The sequence below is a fragment of the Eutrema salsugineum genome, unplaced genomic scaffold, assembly GCF_000478725.1.
Source record: "Eutrema salsugineum unplaced genomic scaffold, Eutsalg1_0 scaffold_8, whole genome shotgun sequence".
In the NCBI taxonomy this organism is placed as follows: Eukaryota; Viridiplantae; Streptophyta; class Magnoliopsida; order Brassicales; family Brassicaceae; genus Eutrema; species Eutrema salsugineum.
The window spans coordinates 4,317,258-4,335,461 of NW_006256414.1; the positions used below are offsets into that span (position 1 = coordinate 4,317,258).

At 39.6% G+C, this 18,204-nt stretch overlaps 1 protein-coding gene, 1 long non-coding RNA gene, 3 other non-coding genes and 1 pseudogene across 7 annotated transcripts; 4 read left to right on the plus strand and 2 right to left on the minus strand.

Annotated features, from left to right (window-relative positions):
- Positions 1-4: 4 nt before the first annotated feature.
- Positions 5-634, plus strand: LOC18009593 (protein CUP-SHAPED COTYLEDON 2). The gene has a single exon (XM_024157983.1). It carries the CDS (start codon positions 5-7, stop codon positions 632-634), a length of 630 nt encoding a protein of 209 aa, XP_024013751.1.
- Positions 635-958: 324 nt separating this feature from the next.
- Positions 959-2,503, minus strand: LOC112089287. 3 transcript variants are annotated; one of them, XR_002900933.1, is made up of 5 exons: positions 2,348-2,503; positions 2,070-2,166; positions 1,709-1,865; positions 1,369-1,575; positions 959-1,269 (listed from the first exon to the last, which is right to left on the minus strand). It is a non-coding gene; the product is annotated as an uncharacterized LOC112089287 (long non-coding RNA). The 3 variants fall into 3 exon arrangements; XR_002900934.1 differs by having other exon boundaries at positions 1,709-1,881; positions 2,348-2,497; XR_002900935.1 differs by lacking the exon at positions 1,709-1,865 and having other exon boundaries at positions 2,348-2,497.
- A 199-nt stretch (positions 2,504-2,702) lies between these two features.
- Positions 2,703-2,919, plus strand: LOC112082505. The gene has a single exon (XR_002897183.1). It is a non-coding gene; the product is annotated as a small nucleolar RNA U3 (small nucleolar RNA).
- A 2,633-nt stretch (positions 2,920-5,552) lies between these two features.
- TRNAG-GCC lies at positions 5,553-5,623 on the plus strand. Its single transcript has one exon. It is a non-coding gene; the product is annotated as a tRNA-Gly (tRNA).
- A 2-nt stretch (positions 5,624-5,625) lies between these two features.
- Positions 5,626-5,712, plus strand: LOC112082483. Its single transcript, XR_002897161.1, has one exon. It is a non-coding gene; the product is annotated as a small nucleolar RNA snoR114 (small nucleolar RNA).
- Positions 5,713-16,296: 10,584 nt separating this feature from the next.
- Positions 16,297-17,625, minus strand: LOC18009616 (annotated as a pseudogene).
- Positions 17,626-18,204: the final 579 nt, after the last annotated feature.

Sequence of the window (18,204 nt, forward strand, 5' to 3'; positions counted from 1 at the left end):
AGGCATGGGAGATCACTCTGTATCATCCGAAGGCATGGGAGAAAACTCTGTATCATCCGAAGGCATGGGAGAAAACTCTGTATCATTCGAAGATGATGATGACCAAATCGAACAAGCAGAAGAACAAGGCATGAAAGTAGAGTACTATATATCATCTTCAGAAGATGATGATGAACGAATCCCAGCAACAGACGAGAGAGTGATCTCACATCATCTGAATATGATGATCAATGACTCTTGGCCTCACGAGTACGTGTACGACCTGAATTCATGGACTACCTTCAACAATACTCCAAACCCTAACTACATGGTGTTCGTCAAATCCCGAACCGAGGCTAGTGGTAGAACCGATGACGGATGCGGAGCGGGTTGCTGGAGGATCATAGGTCGTGATAAGCTGATCAAATCTGAGGAGACCGGGAAGATTCTAGGGTTCAAGAGGATTCTTAAGTTCTGTGACAAGGAGATGAACCGATCAGAAGAGAGGATTTGGGTAATGGAAGAGTTTAGGCTCTTCGATAAACGTAAGCAAGATCAAGTGATGTGCACGATTGAGCTTCTGCACCTACCTAAGGTTAGTGCCTTGCTTGCCAAGCATTTCTCGTTTCTCCCTAAGAAGATGATGCTTGGATGATCCTAGGGTTCCTCCCACTAGACTACAATGGTTCGACGTTACTTAGTATCTTTACGCTGGAGATTGAGGATTCGATGTTTGTTTCTGGGTTTCATGTAGATCAAACTCATATTGCAGATAGTTTTTTTTCTTTAGACTCTGTTGAAGTTGATGATGACTGATAAGTCTTTGCTTTTTGCTTTTGTATAGTTTTCTTAATTCTCTATTCGATTTGGCTGCGGTGGTGAAATACACCTCATGCAATTTGTCAAAACATACATTGGTCACTTTGTTAAAGAAGTATACGAAAGAGCAACCCTGTTTTTCTATTTTGGTGAATGGTTTTCGATTTAGCTTGAAAATGGTTACAATGTTGCGATCAAAACGGTACAAATAAACTCTCAGCAGAGCTCTCTGCAAGGAGTAAATAAGAAGATGACAGCAAACAGTAAAAAATGCGCCTTGGGAGTGAGTGTTAGGCAACCAAGCATTGAGCAGTTCAGAAGCCAAAGAGAGATACTTTAGTCGATATGAGGATGCTCTGTTTCTGATTTGAGTTTAACTTCAGCGAGCTGAGGAGTGAACTCTTGTTGTTTGCCAAGTAAGGAGTTTAGCATATTTGAGCAGCTGAGAAGTGGTCAACAGTGTTTGTCTGCCTGATCAGATGTGCGAGATTTCAGCGTAGAGTGTTACCATCGTGTTATGGGTTCTTTATTGCTTATCAACAAAAGATGGGGGTGAAAAAAGCGTATTACCTGAGGCTTAACATCAACGATCTGGTGGCCTCTGTTGACAACAACCGGTTCATTCAGGAGAACGGTTTCTAGATGGTTCGGTAGTTCCTTTGCTTGACAAGAACCAAAGTCTGGGTCTGCATTATGACGATGCCACACCAAAGAACTTTTTTTCGCTTCTAATATTGGATAAGCACTTTGTTTCTCCGTCAGAAAACTTATCCCCCCCTGCATTATAACGAATGTGTTCTTAGTTTTATTCTCTGGCAACATAAAGTTTTAGGGCAATATCAGAATTAAGACAAACCAGCAACGTGCCTTATGAAGTATCCGTGTTAAGACGCTATTCCAAGATTCTCACCTAAATATGGTGTCTTTAACGCTGACATAACTTCAACAGACATATCGAGGTCTGGTAATCAAGAAATACTAAGGGTTTTCTCAATGTACAGCCTTCTGAGACTAAAACCCATACTCCAACCTAAGCCCAAGATGCCCTCTCCAAATCCTGAGAAAATCTGCGGTTCCAATATGCTACATCATGTTTACTAATGAAGTGAGTGTTTTTTTTTAATGTGGTAATTGCTTCTCAAAATAAAAAATGGTAATGGCAGAATATATCTTCAGCATCAACGGCCCAAGGATTAACCTTAAACTTATTCAAGAAGGTAAGTAGCCTATAAACTCAGACAGAACAAGTGTGGTTTGTGTTTATCACTTACTCCTAGAGATTTATATCACCATAATCACCAACAACGCATGTATACGGAAAGTATTGAGATGAATCCAGTTATCCCATTGTTTTGCCTCAATTCAGACCTTCGAATGAATAACATAAAAATCTAGTGAGAACCATAAAAAACAGTCATTGAGCCAGAAATTTCTCAAAACTTCACAATCTAAATCTTTCACAAAAGCAGCAAAATCAACTCATCACTTCACAATCAACAAGTGCTTCACCAAGTTCCCTGTTTAAATTCGCAAAATTTGAAAACTTTACCTGAGTAAAAGACGGTCCATCAGAACCCAGAATCTCGAAGTGCAATCATGGCAGATTCATAAATAAATCTAACGGAGAACTTCTAATCGCGGCGAATAAGATTCTTCTGATTCAGAGAAGAAACCTCCGTCAGTCTATTTGGGATTATTAGTTCATAAAGGTGAGCAAACGACGACATATTAGGTTTTAGTGCATTGAGGTTCTAAACGACGACGTATGCAGGATTAGTACATGGAGCTGTGAAAACGACAGCGTATCGGTCCTATCGGACATGTGAAATTGTTTATTTCGTCCCACATCGCTAAATAAAGATAAACTGTATTGTTTATATACATGTGAGAGGGGAGCTTAGTTCACGACCTTACTTGAACAGGATCAATTCTATAGGCTCGTACCTCTGTATCCTTGATTTCTAAGGAGACAGGCCCTCAATCCTGGTTGATGATTCAAAACCGTGCGATCTGAGTGTGATTGACGGCCACGATTCTCTTCGGAGTCTCTGCGCTGTAGAGGATCGCTACCTGGTCTGGGCTTGACCTAGTCAGGGTGGTCGCACGGTTGTCTGACAGGTTCCTTTTTTTTTTTTTTTCACCTCATAACTTTTGGTTTCTTACATTTTCACCCTGTAATTTTTTAATCGTCACAAAAAAATCCTTTCTGGAATTGGATCGAGCCTGTCACATAATCTTAATCTCCATTAAAAATAACATAATCATAATGTTTAAGTTCCTTTTCGCTTTCTTCCTCGTTTACAGAGCAGCCGAGTGTAAAAATTTGCTGAAAATGTTAAGAGTTTGTTTTGTTGCTTTGTTATTCTCTAGAATTTTGAAATTCATATGGGCTTTTTTTTTTAATTGCTGATAATTGAACATACTTATGGGTTTTGTTAATGAGATGGAGGAATCTAAGGACCTTCTTATGAAGAAACTCTTTAAGTTTTACCCAAGAAGGACCTTTTAGTTTAAGAGTTGAGACTCTATTGATGATTTTGTAGGAATCTGTGCTGAGGTATATACATTTTTATGTCGACTTCACAAATTAGGGATGATTGTCATTACAGTTTTGAGTTCAGTATCCTTTTAAGTTCAAGCTCATTCAGACTATCTTGAACTAAGTGTGGTTATATAACTTAAGAAATCTCTCTAAGGTTAATTGGGAATGTTTCTCTGGATTTACTGAAAATTTTGATTATTGTTTCGGCATTTATGTGTTCTTGCAAAACATTTAATTATAGCTCCAAATTTTAGGATTAATGAGACTTAGTTTTCAAGATAAGAGTATAACGAGTTCATATATTGGTTTGGACCTTGAGAAGGCCAAAATATGTCTTGCTTGCCAAAAAAAAATAATACATATATTGAATCCAAGATAATGTAAAGATCTGTTTGGTTCAGCAAAGGTAGTATGGTTGGCACCAATGTGAGAAAACGATTGTTCGAGGCATGAGCCTCAACACAAAGTTCACAAGAGTCACTGCATTCATTATTGGTTGTGATTGCAGAGAAACTATGTGATCTTCTTTGTGTTTTTTGTTATAGAGAGAAGGAAAACGATTAGTGCTATGACTGATTCGAATGTTAGTATTTTCTTGCAAAGACGCATAACTTAACATTTTTGCTTTTCTGTCATTTTGAAAGGTTCTTAGGACCTTCTTGCATAGGAAGTATGGAGATTCTGGTATACATTTCATCGAGCCTTTTCTTCTGAAATAATTGTATTCAGCCCAAAAAAATAAAAAAATACAAGGAAAAACAAAAATGTAGGATTGTATTTAAAATGAAAAAGAAAAAAACTCCTAACTCAACCTCTAACATATGAGATTGTCCATGACGTTGAGTTAACTTCTAATTTATAAATTTTACAAAGTATATATCTCAAAATTGTAACTCAACCATAAGACACAATAACTTAAACTCAAACTTAAACAGTTCAAACTCAAATTATTTAAACACACAATAACACACAATAAATTTTGCCCTCACGCAAGGTTAGTTCCTTGCTTGCCAAGCATTTCTCGTTTCTCCCTAAGAGGAAAAGACCACGTCCTCGAAGAAGACGGGATCTCTATGGACCAAGAATACCAGAAGATGAGAGAGATTTGTTAACCGGACAGAGATTTGTGGTAGAACCGATGGATGCGATGGTGGTTGCTGGAGGATCATGAGACGTGATAAAGTGATCATCTCGATGAAGAACAAGATTCTTGGTTTCAAGAGGGTTTTCAAGTTCTGTGAAAGCGATAGGTTTAAATTCGCCAAACCGGATCCAAATGGAAGAGGATGCAAGGTAAAGTGATTTGCAGGATTAAGCTACTTGATTCGACATTACTAAGAAAACTTTACTCTGGAGATTGAGGAATCGATGTAGATTCTATTGCCATTTCGTTTTTCTCTTTAGATTCTGTATAACTGGTGATGACTAATGAGTCTCTGCTTCTTCTTTTTTTCTGTAAAGTTTCTTAAATCTCTATTCAATATCGTTGCTGTGGGTCAAGCCATGATCATGTGACACACATGTCTCTGCGATAGAGCAACTCTTTTTTCTTTCTTTTTTTTAGTGAACGGTTTTAGATTTACCTCTTACAAAGATAACTGTTACGATCAAAAATGGTACAAATAGAACTTGGAGCAGTTTAGAACTTCAGAAGTAACTTGAAGCAGTTCAGAAGAGAGGTACCTTAATTAGTCAATAAGAGGATGCTCTGTTTCTGATTGTTTAATCGATAGGTTTCAAAGATTTTGAGTTTTACTTGTGAAAGCTGAAGAGTGAAGTCTATTGTTTGCCAAGCAAGGAATTCTCATATTTTTAAGACTCAGAAATTTTCACCTAAGATGTCTCAGTAAACCTCCATTGATCTCTGATTTCTTACTCATACCACACTTTCAAAGGGAGACTCTGAGGTGGCTTTGGGCTCCAAGTGCTGTTGGCATTGGCAAGTCCTTGAATCAGCTTCACCAGGTCGCTTAGGCATCAAGGTAATCCCATAGTTTTGCCTCAATTCAAAACCTCAAGAATGAATAACATAAACAATCTAGAGAAAACCACAAAAAAAAAAGTCATCGAGCCACTATTAATGGAATTTTGATTCAAAAACAAATCTTTTAATCCTGAGCCGAGTTCACATCAATGGGCTGAGCTCATATCAATAAATTGTCCGCTCCTGATATTAATATATATATATAAAAGGGGACAGCTTCAACAACAAGCACCAGTGGTCTAGTGGTAGAATAGTACCCTGCCACGGTACAGACCCGGGTTCGATTCCCGGCTGGTGCAACGAGCGGTGAGGATTTGGCTTTAGCGATGGTTGGGTCCTTCGCACTACTCTGATATCTCGGATGTGATATAGCCCTTTGTCTGAGCTCTCTTTTTGTAAATTTTTTTAATTAACTGTATTATGAGTTGACTAAAATAAAAATTAATCTATAAGTTAATGCTAATAGGCTATCTTACAAAATTTCAAGAGGAAAAGCCAAATCTTAACCAGCGAAAGAGGTAAACAAAAGGGTGATTTTGAAAAGTATTATAATGTCAAGACTCCTCTCCAATGTTATTTGGGACAGTAAGGCTTGCTTAACCAAGTGTACCTAGGGGCAAGTCTATCTCTTGATAGATGGTCTCGGTCCACTCTTGTGGACACATCAAGCGGTTGTATGATCTCATGAGCGCCACCTTTTGGATTCAGTGAGTTTGAATGTTGAACTCTGTAACAGAGACTTAACGTTAGTAATGGACAAATTCAATAAACCCATCGACTTTGTTTCTTTTTTTTTTGGGTACATTCTGCCATTAACACTCATATTTAGTATGTCGAAACTTTTGATATTGTTCATCACTGTTTTCCAGATTAATTGGAAGAAATTTTTGAGGAAACCAAGTGGTTAGTGGATAAGGTTTATGATACACCGCATCTTGATATGGGGTCACGTTTAATTTTTTTTTAGCTTTTGTTCTCTATGAGCTTATTTCAATTGAGTTTTCAAGTGTTTTATGTTTGATATTATCTTCTTCATAAAGTTAGGGTTTATTCGAGTCTTCCATTTGGTTATTTTCAGTTTACGTGAGTTGTAGGTGTCACACTGATTACTTCACTTGAATGAGTTATTAGAGATCTAATCGTTTATGCTCTGTTTCGTATTTCAGGTTTGTGCAGAAAAGAAAAGAAAGAGAGACGAGATTTACAAGTTCGCAAGGCCTAAATACCGGCCGAGGTACGTCTTGGAGAGCTTAACGTCAGCTCTCAAAGCTTTTACTATGTGTATTCCGAGTACAAGAAACCAGGAGAAGAGATACTATAGAGATTACAACCTTGAGTGAGATCAGCTATGGAGAAGATACACTTTCTCTCTCTACTCTCTCTCTAGTTCTAACTTTCTCTCCTGCTTGTCACTCACACAACCGTCACACCCACCTGAGTAACGTCGTTATTCCTTTTGTATCAGGTCCAACTCATTCTCGTTGAGCACCTTGCTTTTTGGCTGTTTCCGTAACAAACCTTATCACCAGCTTCAAGCATCTTTGACCTGTTGACCAACAAACAAAACGACTCACTCCGTGACCAGGTACTGGGCTCCTTTTAAGCTCTATCCCGTTGGGCCTATATTTAATTCACCAGCCCAACAAATAAGCTTAAACCCTATAGCCTGAAACGCATCGTTTCTTCACATTCTCCACCTCGATACGATTCAGACCACCAAAGTAGATCTTGACCGACCCACTTCACTCTTCCTCCGACACTTTCCCTTGTCGGAGATCTAACTCGATTCCGAGCTAGATTCAGTCTCTGAGTACCCTCAGATGACTCCTTCCATCTTCGAACTTCGCAACTGGTACCGGCTTCGTAAGAATATCCGCCGGATTTATCTTCGTGTCAATCTTTGACACCACCAAATCACCGTCATCGATCACATCTCTGATAAAGTAGTAGCGAGTTTGGATGTGCTTCGTTCTCTCGTGGAAGACGGCATTCTTAGCTAAGCAAATCGCGCTCTGTGAGTCACAAAAGATTTCAACCATCTTCTGAGGAAAACCCAACTCACTGGTAAGTCTCTTTAACAATAATGACTCCTTTGTTGCTTCTGCTAATGCCATGAATTCAGCTTCCGTTGTTGACAAAGCAACGATCTGTTGTAGGCCTGAGCGCCAGCTCACAGTATTCCCTCCGACCTGAAATGCATATCCAGTAACAGACCTTCGACGATCCAGGTCAGTAGCATAATCACTGTCGCAGTAACCCCTGATGTCAAACTCTTGTGACTTAGTGAATGTTAGTCTGTAGTTCGAGCTACCTTTCAAATAGCGTAGAATCCATTTAACCGCATTCCAGTGCTCTTTGTTAGGTGCATTCATGAACCTACTGACCACTCCCACAGCAGGAGCAATATCCGGACGCGAGCCAACCATGGCGTACATCAGACTACCGACGGCACGAATAAGGTACCTTCTTCATCTGCATCTCAGCCTCTGCTCTATCTTATGTGCTAGTGCTAGATAACTTGAAATGACATCCCAAAGGGGTTTGAACTGTCTTTAAGTCATTAACACTAAAACACTTTAGGATCTTGAAACACCCCATCCCGAACTCTAAGCCCGCGGAGGTTGTTCCCGGTCGGACCGCTATACGGCTCCGACCCCAACAGTCCAATTTTACGGTCAAGTCTTTTGTTTAAGTCATATTCGATATGTGTATTCTTAGAGTCGATATGTATTATTAGAAGACAGAAACGGATATTTTATTGATAACTAAAAGGATTCATTACAACTTATGAGTCTGCATATAAGCTATTATAAGAGTACATGATCCTATCCATCCGTTTCAATACACCACTCATCCGCTTGGCTAACTGGTCCGCGCGCCTAGGCCAAATCCCTTCCTGGATCACCATCCTTTCCTGAAAGGTCAATAGTATAAGTCTATGCAATTTTGATTAAGTATCATTCATGCACATGAATGCATTTCATGCTTATGATTCCCGACCCTGTTTCTAACCCACGGCGACTACTTCTAATCCGGTTCATAGGTCGACCTTGGGCTGACCGAGTTTGGCAAGAACCGTTCTGTCTCCCAAGCCACTCGGCTGCCGCACCAACCGGATTCGGTCAATAACTAACACGACTCTATGCGTACCATCACCGGCCCAGTCTTAATTCCATGGCCGGCGATCTTTTGAGATTTCGGCCGAGATACATGGTCGGATCGGCCTAGCCCATACTTCGGCTGATCGTCGCATATCTTCGGTCGAATCCGTTATTCCTTCCACCGCCACTAACCATCCGTTCGGCCTAGCCCATACTTCGGCCGATCATCCGAATAGCGCGCTGAAATAACAACTTAACCGTACGCTCCTATCTATGAACGCACCTTAGAGATTCACAGTCGTTTTTCCCTTGCCGCACCGCGCTCTCTCGTCCTTCTTTCCTACCGCGACCCGAACCAGTCGCTCCGCGCGGTTTCCCTTCTGCCGGACTCTCGGTCACTGCCTTCGTTCTCTCGGTCACTCGAAATTTGGGCAGAGTTTGTCCCTTAGTTTGTGCGTGCCCGAAAATGTGGCCCAAGGGGTCTATTTATAGACTTTCCCTTGCGGTAACCACTTTGGGCGAACAGGTGCGAGTTTTTGGCTGAAGAGGTACATTGATTGGACGCTAGACTTTTCAACCCTTCGGCCATAACCGCCCATAACTACCCCAGTCCAGCTAGTTCACTGGCCTCTCAGCTAGACCAACTGTCTTACTCTTAATCCAGCTGAGCTGAGCTTCCCGGCAGCTGGTCCAGCTAGCTTAGCTCACCTTTCCAACTCTTTTTAGCTCGGCCCTCCTTACTGAGCTATCTTTCTCTCTTTTTCCTGGCTAAGTCCCACATTAACTAGACTTAACCCTCATTCCGGACCATGGCTCGTATTTTCCTTAGACTCTCGGTCACTATTCCCCACTTCACGGCCATGGTCTGTCCCGGCGACCCTATTGCGGATCGGGGACGTTACAGATCTTCTCAATATAAGCTTCCTGAGACAAATATAACACACCTTTGGCTCTGTCTCTAATGATATCCATGCCTAGGATCCTTCTTGCTGGTCCTAGGTCCTTCATCTCAAATTCACAGCTCAACATATCTTTAACTCTTTGAACTTCCTTCAAACTCTTAGCCACAACTAACATGTCATCAACATAAAGCAGCAAATACACGTACTCACCATTACCATAGCCCTTGAAATACACACAAGTATCCAACTGACTTCTAGAAAACTTCTGTGCTTTCATAAATCTGTCAAACCTCAAATTCCATTGACGTGGAGACTGTTTAAGACCATACAGGGATCTCTGTAGTAGACAAACCTTGTTTCCCTTAGAGTATCCTTCCGGTTGTTCCATGAGAATCCTCTCATCAAGATTACGTGTAGAACGCAGTTTTCACGTCAAGCTGTTCTAACTCAAGATCAAAATTAACCACCATCAACAAAACCAACCTGATAGTAGTATGTTTAACCACTGGTGAAAACACTTCATTGTAATCAATACCTTCAACCTGAGAAAACCCCTTTGCAACCAGTCTTGCCTTGAACCTTGGTTCCTCCAACCCTGGAATCCCAGGCTTAAGTTTGAAAACCCACTTGCAACCAATAGTTCTCTGTCCCAATGGTCTATCAATAAGCTTCCATGTATGGTTCTTATGTAAAGAATCCATTTCTTCATCAGTTGCCCCCAGCCACTTATCTTTGTCTCTACTTCTCATAGCTTCTTGAAACGACTTCGGTTCTTCAATCTCCATCATTTCTGCTACACTTAGGGTATAAGCAGCTACGTCTCCATCGTCAAACCTACTTGGAGGTTTAATGTTAACCCTTCTTACTCTATCCCGAGCAAAGAGATAATCATCAAGTCCAGATGACAGATCCTCAGACTCAGAATCTTCCTCTGAGTCATCCCTGACTTCCGACTCTAAGACAACTCCACCTTCACCCGAAGTCCCTTCTTGAGTCTCATCCTTTTCTTTGCTTACAATTGTCTCGAAAGTAACATTTTCTTTTCCAGCCTGTTTACTTTCTTGACCGGCAATATCATGCTTCTTCTCAATGTCTTTGAAAAGAGTGTTTTCCCAGAAAACAACGTCACGACTAATGACACATTTCCTGTCTTCATAACTCCAAATTCTATAACCTTTGACTCCTTGAGGATATCCCATGAAGACACCCTTTTTAGCCCTTGGCTTCAGTTTACCCTGATCAACATGGTAGTATACAAGACACCCAAACCTCCTCATATGAGAATAACTTGGTTTCACACCGGTCCACACCTGTTCTGGAATTTCCAAGCGCAGAGGTATAGACGGAGACCTGTTGATCATATAAACCACCGTGGATGCAGCTTCTGCCCAAAATGCTTCACCCAAACCAGTCTCACTTAGTAGACTTCTGGCTTTCTCTAGGATTGTTCTATTGAACCTTTCTGCAACTCCATTCTGTTGTGGAGTATATGGACAAGTCTTATGCCTCAGAATCCCATGAGTCTTGCAATGATCATCAAAGGCCTTATTACAATATTCTAACCCATTATCGGTCCTTAAGGCTTTAAGTTTCTTGCCACTTTGATTTTCAACAAACACCTTCCACTCCACAAACTTTCCGAATGCTTCATCCTTAGTCCTGAGGAAATAGAGCCAAACCTTTCTCGAGAAGTCGTCCATAAAAGAAATATGGTACTGGCATTTGGATAGACTCGGTGTAACATTTGGAGAACCCCACAAATATGAGTGAACATATTCCAATTTGTCTTTTGAAATATGTTTACCCTTTTGATAAGACAATTTATGAGACTTACCAAGAACACAATACTCACATTGTTTTAGATCACCAACATCTTCTGACTTCAATAGCTCTTTCTTGACCAAAACTTGTAAGCCTCTTGCACTCATATGTCCCATTCTACTATGCCATAGCATTGTCTTATCATCCGACTTGAATGCTGCATTAACCTGCTCATTTACTGGTTTTCCATCAAGGATATAGAGAGTATCTCGATAATTTCCTGCGATGACTTCTTTCTCCTTATAGAACACTTGTAGCCGAAAGTTCTTAGACTGAAACCAACAGCCCTGAGATTCAAGTTTTCCTAGTGAGATCAAATTCCTCTTTGCAGTAGCTGAAAATCTCACTTTTGTTAATACAACAACTGTGTCGTTGTAGTTAACTATTTTCATACTCCCCATAGCCGTAACAACACAGTAAGTATCATTTCCCACAATGATCTTACCACCATCAATTTCTTCAACATCAAACAACAGATCCTTCCTATATGTGAGGTGATACGAGCAGCCGGAATCAAGAACCCACTCATTCCTGGTATGGACTTCTGAAGCAGTTAATACTAATGGTTCATCTACCAGGACTTGTCCAACATTTGCCTGAGAATTACTCGTTTGACCCTTCTTTGGACAGTCTTTTTTGAAATGACCTTCAGCTCCACAAATCCAGCAAGCCTTCTTGTTTTTGACTTTAGCTTTCCCTTTGTCTTGCTGTTTACTCTTAGCATTATTCTTCTTGTCAGCCTGTGGTTTTGACTGAACGTACAGGCCTTCATTACTTGTTTTTGACAGGTAATTGCCTTTCTGCTTCAGCTCAGTCTCCAGAGAATAGGCGGCTGTTGTGACTTCCTTGAGAGTTATAGTTTGCTGTCCACCTCTGTACTTGAGTGTGTGAACCAGCTGAGCAAACTGTGAAGGCAAACCGTTTAGAAGTATCACGGCCTGGTCTTCATCGCTCAACTCAACATCTAGACTAGCCAGATCTGAGACCAGTTTGTTAAAGGTATCAATATTCTTGTCTAGATTCTTTCCCTCCTCCATCCTGAAGCTATAGAATCTCTGCTTTAGGTAGAATCTATTAGGTAGAGACTTATCTTGGTACTGAGATTCCAATGAGTCTCACATAGCCTGAGCCGTTTTGTGCTTTAGTCCAACTTTTCTCAATACCATATCCGATAGGCTCATGCTTAACAGATTTCTTACCCGACGATCCTTTTCTACTGCTTTAGGATCAGCTTTCTTGGCATCCTCATCTTTATCCTTTGGATCTGGTAATATCGATGATGACGAATCTTCGTCAGTCCTTAACACCGAGTCAAGGCCAAGAATCTCCAGCTGAGCAAGCATTCTATGCTTCCAGATCGAGAAATCTCCATCTCCATCAAATTTCTCAACCTCCCATTTACCCTGTGTCGGCTTCACCATTTTGCTTGATCAGATCCGATCTCAAACCACAAACAAAATACCAACAACAAGCAGATCAACCACAAAATAAAACCGGATGACCACACAAACTAGGAGACGACTAGAACACCACAGATCCAGACTCGGAAACCAGGTAAAAGATTCTTTACCTGCCGAGCATTACTTGATCTGAAAAAAACTAGATAACCTTCAGGTAATCAGTAAGTCGCGAGAATAAACGTCCCTACGCTGCTCCAACCTTGAGCTCTGATACCACTTGTAGCGATTCTCACACTGATTACTTCACTTGAATGAGTTATTAGAGATCTAATCGTTTATGCTCTGTTTCGTGTTTCAGGCTTGTGCAGAAAAGAAAAGAAAGAGAGACGAGATTTACAAGTTCCCAAGGCCTAAATACCGGCCGAGGTACGTCTTGGAGAGCTTAACGCCAGCTCTCAAAGCTTTCACTATATGTATTCCGAGTACAAGAAACCAGGAGAAGAGATACTACAGAGATTACAGCCTTGAGTGAGATCAGCTATGGAGAAGATAAGTTTTCTCTCTCTACTCTCTCTCTAGTTCTAACTCTCTCTCCTGCTTGTCACTCATACAACCGTCACACCCACCTGAGTAACGTCGTTATTCCTTTTGTATCAGGTCCAACTCATTCTCGTTGAGCACCTTGCTTTTTGGCTGTTTCCGTAACAAACCTTATCACCAGCTTCAAGCATCTTTGACCTGTTGACCAACAAACAAAACGACTCACTCCGTGACCAGGTACTGGGCTCCTTTATGCTCTATTCCGTTGGGCCTATATTTAATTCACCAGCCCAACAAATAAGCTTAAGCCCTATAGTCTGAAACGCATCGTTTCTTCACAGTAGGGTTCAACAGCTTTTAATTAGTAAACAAAATAGAACATTCATGTCCACGGTTCATCAATCATTTGAGCATCGTTTCGATCCTCATGTCTTGTTCGGCTATCCTTTGTGAATCAACGATCTGTTACATTTATGATGCGCCAGTCTGTAACGTCTTGTCAAATTTATGATAATATGTAGTTTTGCGTATCTTATCGCAACAAGTATTGATCTTTGTCATGCTTGGCTCCTTTACTACTAATTTTCTGAATCAAACTACAAATAGTGTCAATATGCAAGAACTTTTGGTTTCATTCGTGGCGAAAATTATTCCTTTAGCGCCAAGCAACACTGGAGAAAAACACACAACATTTAGGAATCGTAGATTGAAATAAAAGTTTACCAAGAGTCCAAGACAGTGGAGTGAGAAGATATGCACGTCACTTGAGCTAGGGTTTACCGATTACTTATTGTTTGAAAGGATATTGTCGGCACGACTTTATTAGTATGCTTTTTGCGATAGTTGTGGGATGGGTTAAAGTTGAATACTACTAAAAAAAGCTGGTGAAAGACCCACAGGTTCCAGCAAAGCCAAGGAAAGAGGGGATTTTTAGATATACCTGATGGAGGAAGACCTACTAAACGATGAGCACTAGCGATGAAACCTATTGTCGTGCCATCTTCCTTAGACTATTATTAAACCAAACTTGCTCCCATGCTGCAAACAGTCAAATTAGAACTGAACCTTGTCGCTCTTCTTTCTTTCCTCGCGGGCAGGAAGCACACCAGCAGCGTGCGGGATGGGACTGACCGCCTCGGAAATAGATACAACTGCTTGGTGATCCTCGGGGGCGGGCAGAAGCAGCATTCTCAGGGGCTTGGGTAACCATCAGATAAACGCCAGACTTTATGTCGACTAGATGTTTTTCACCTATAATGAGGCGGACTGGTTGAAAGCTAAGCCGGAGTGGATGGAAGATGCTATTGGCTATGCCTTTCTTTACCAGCAATCCAGTAGGTAGGAGTAGGTCAGCTATTAACGTACCGGTGGCGAAGGAAAGAAGAGGGTCTAGCTCAATATTTTTTTCAGGAGTTACCTTTTTTGTGTATGGTTTAGGCACATTTAGAAGAAGTGGTTGTCTTTACTTCAATTATGAAATCAGCAAAGAAGATTGATATGGCATCCTAACATAGTAACATATGATTGAATCGTCCATATTATTAGATATATATACGGTTTAGGAAATTTTATTGGTTGAATTGGTTGTGGCGAAGTTAATTTTAATCTTAACACAATAAAATCTAGTGTTTTATATGAGTCTTGTAAAGTAAGCTTTACTTAAGTGTTTAAGGAACTGCGTTTCCAAGGCAAGTCCGAGTGTAATTTTCTTTTATTTTGAATAAAAAGCAGGGAGACTTCCATCTCCCTGTCCAATTACCAAAAAAAAAAAAAAAACTCATATGTTTTAGCCTTTTAGGACTTATTATGTTGATAAGGGAATATAAACATCGATAATAGTAAGTTTGACAAATACTGTTGTGAAATCTTACAACGAAACTCATATGTGTTACGATTGATTATCTGAATCTCTACAACGCAAGTAATATAGAGAATGAGTTTCCGAATGGATTCAGAAGTATAGGAGTTAAATGGCAACCAACTTATTCTCGTATATTTTGAGATTCCAAAAACCAAATGTCAAAGTACAGATTCTTTTCTGTTCTTTCCTTCTTAAATCAATAAAGACAACCACTTACAAAAGTTTAAGTAATGGATAATAACACATAAGTTTACAGAGCAATGCTACTCTCGGGAAGGTGATGGACAGAAATAGATACCAACGGCACAGGCACCAGTTTTTGACACAAGTAGAAGAAGAGATCAGAAAGGCTCATCAAGGAAGACTAAATGGTACAGAAGATATTCCACTCTGGAGAAGAAAAGAAACAGGGGACTTGCTGAGAAACCCGAACGCCAATTGGGACCCCTCTCAAAGTATTTGGTTCTCTAGTGCCACCCCTAAATACTCATTTGTGACCTGGTTAGCTGCCAAAAAAGGCTCTCAACGGGCACTCGTATGCAGAAGTGGAATATAAATATAAGCACAAGTTGCTCTTTTGCGATGAAACAATGGAAATTCGGGAAGATATTCTCTTTACTTGCCCTTATACAAAGGCTGTATGGGAAGAGCTCGTTAAGGGACTCATGGGAGCAGCATTTACGTCAAAGTGGTCGAAACTGCTAACCTGTATAACTCGCCCACCTTACAACGCATTTATACTGAGGTATGTACGTCTTCCAAGCATCAATTAATCCACACCATTTGGTGCGAAAGGAACAGCCGCAGGCATGGAGAGAAGCCAATACCTAGTGAGCTTCTAATAAAGAAGATAGACATCATGATGCACAATAGGCTCAGCACTTTGCGAAGAGAGGGTGTAAGGAAATATGAGGTTTGGCTTGTGCACTTGGTTTGCTAGAAGAAGGAACTTATAGCTCTTTGTGTTTTTATGCTTCAAAATTTCATCAAAACGTTAGAATAGAGTTGTAAAAAGTGTTTTTTTTTTGTTTCCTTTTGAATAAAATTTAACATTCTGTTTTAAAAAGCACATATGTTTATAGTTTTATAATAACAGTTTTGAGTCGAGGACAGAAGAAACGTAATTAATTAGTCATATGATTGCGAAACTAAGCACGAGACAGAGTATGACGACAGTGTGCAAAAGATTCACAAACGCTTAGCTTTGAGACCCATATCATACTTTTCAGCAAAGATGCTAAAAAAAATTAGTCCTTACTCCTCAGAAACACCAAAAACTGACTTATTTAATGAAAAAAATAATCGAAATGAATTATCAGAAGGAGCAGCTTTGCACCCTCTCCTTATTCAGTTCAACTCTGAGATTCCAAACAGTCTCCTCCAATGAAAAAGCTTTAGTTGAACTCTCTCTTTGTTCAGCTTCTTGTTCAAATCAGCTTTGAGGTTTAACACCGTCTGCTCCAGCGACAGGAATTTAGCAGCAGATTTGTCCTTCTCCTTGTTCAGTTCAGCTTTGAGATTCTTGATTTGTTCCTCGAGTTCTTGGACTTGAGTACTAGCAGCATTTGCTTTCTTCCTCTCCAAGGAAACTTTATCAAGCTTTTCCTTCAACCAGTCTAGCTTGAAGCCTGCTTCAGTTAGATCAATCAACTCGTTCTGAGCATTGCTAAGCCCAGTCTCGGATAAGCTATGTGGAGTTTTGTTCAGTGTATCGATGAGTCCGAGGAGGATATTCATGTATGTCGTCTTCACCAATTGGGTCTTTGGTTTGAAATTCACTGCAATGTCCGGGTGTTCCATGAAAATCCAACTTACTGGAATAGCCTGTCAACAAGAATCTTCTTATAATTAATAAAATAAAACAACAAGAAGAAGTTTCATCTTCATAATAGTTAGTTATACCTGAGAATAAAGAACTTGGAAACCTCTGACATCTAACAGCTCCTTCCCAGTTACTTGTGCTTCATCAACAACTTCAATTACTTTTACTTGGACTTTTACGATCAGTTTGTTCTTCTCCAAAAAACCTTTTTCTTGAAGCTTTTTAAGAGGCACCGCCTTTGGAAAACCCCATCCTTGTACCTGAGCGCAGAACAAGATGCACGATGATTCTGTAAGACAAAAACAGAATGATTAATTTAAGTTTTCTTCTTCATCAATCATATATATATTTTTTTGGTTAAATCAATCAATCATATATATGCATGGAAGATAAGATAATTACCACTAGTTCTGTGAATCTCTTTGCCTGATTGATTCAACAGAACGAATGAATAACTAGCTCGCCTTTTCCATCCAAGTCGCAGTGATTCAGAATTCGCGACATAGAGGAACAGAAGTGATCATCAATACGATATCCTTTGGGATAGACTTTGACAAACCTGAAAAAAAAACAGATTTAATTACACAGTTTGTAAGTTGAACATCTTATAACATCTAGCTTTAAACGAAACAAATTATTTATTGAATTAGAGGGATAAGTGCTTTTATTTTTTATTTTTTGACGAAGGGATAATCTAGACAATAAGTTAAGAATCAAAACACAAAACACATATAATATTTTATTTTATACCATTCGCAGCCGCCGCTTGAGAATTGTGGAGAAGGTATCACAGATTCCTTCTCAGAGAAGTTATCTATTTTAAACGTAAAACTCGTCTGCTTTTGATCCTCCATATTCTATTCTTAGGCTTTGTAAATTGGGTCTTTGTTACTTCTTCACCCATAAACCCGTATATTTATAAAGTTTTTCAAAATCTTAATTCGAAAGAACTAAAGAAAACATGAAAAAAGAAAATTACTCCCTCCGTTTCACAAAGAGTGTCATTCTAACATTTTTCACATTTATTAAGAAAACTATTAAAAATACTACTTTGCCCTTTATTAATACATTAAATAACTTTTTTTCTTTAATTAATACATTAAATCAATGAGGTCAAAACTGGAATATTATTTTAAATTCTGCATTGAAAATATAAAACGATACTCTTTATGAAACAAAAATAAAACCTTAAAACGACACTCTTTATGAAACGGAGGGAGTATATATTAGTTAACTTTTCCGTGCCTTGCGCGCAGTGCCGTGCCTAAAATTTTAGAGGTCTTAGGCTAAATTTAAAATGTGGTCCTTTCAATGAAGTTATATAAAAAATCACTAATCAAATATACAGTAGTATTAAGATAAATTAGTGAAAAATGTTTATACGTTTATGGTGCAAAGATCAAAATTGAACAAAATAAACATATGCACCAGAC

Coding starts and splice junctions, on each gene's coding strand:
- LOC18009593 (XM_024157983.1), top strand. CDS start 5: ATGGGAGATCACTCTGTATCATCCGAAGGCATGGGAGAAAACTCTGTA.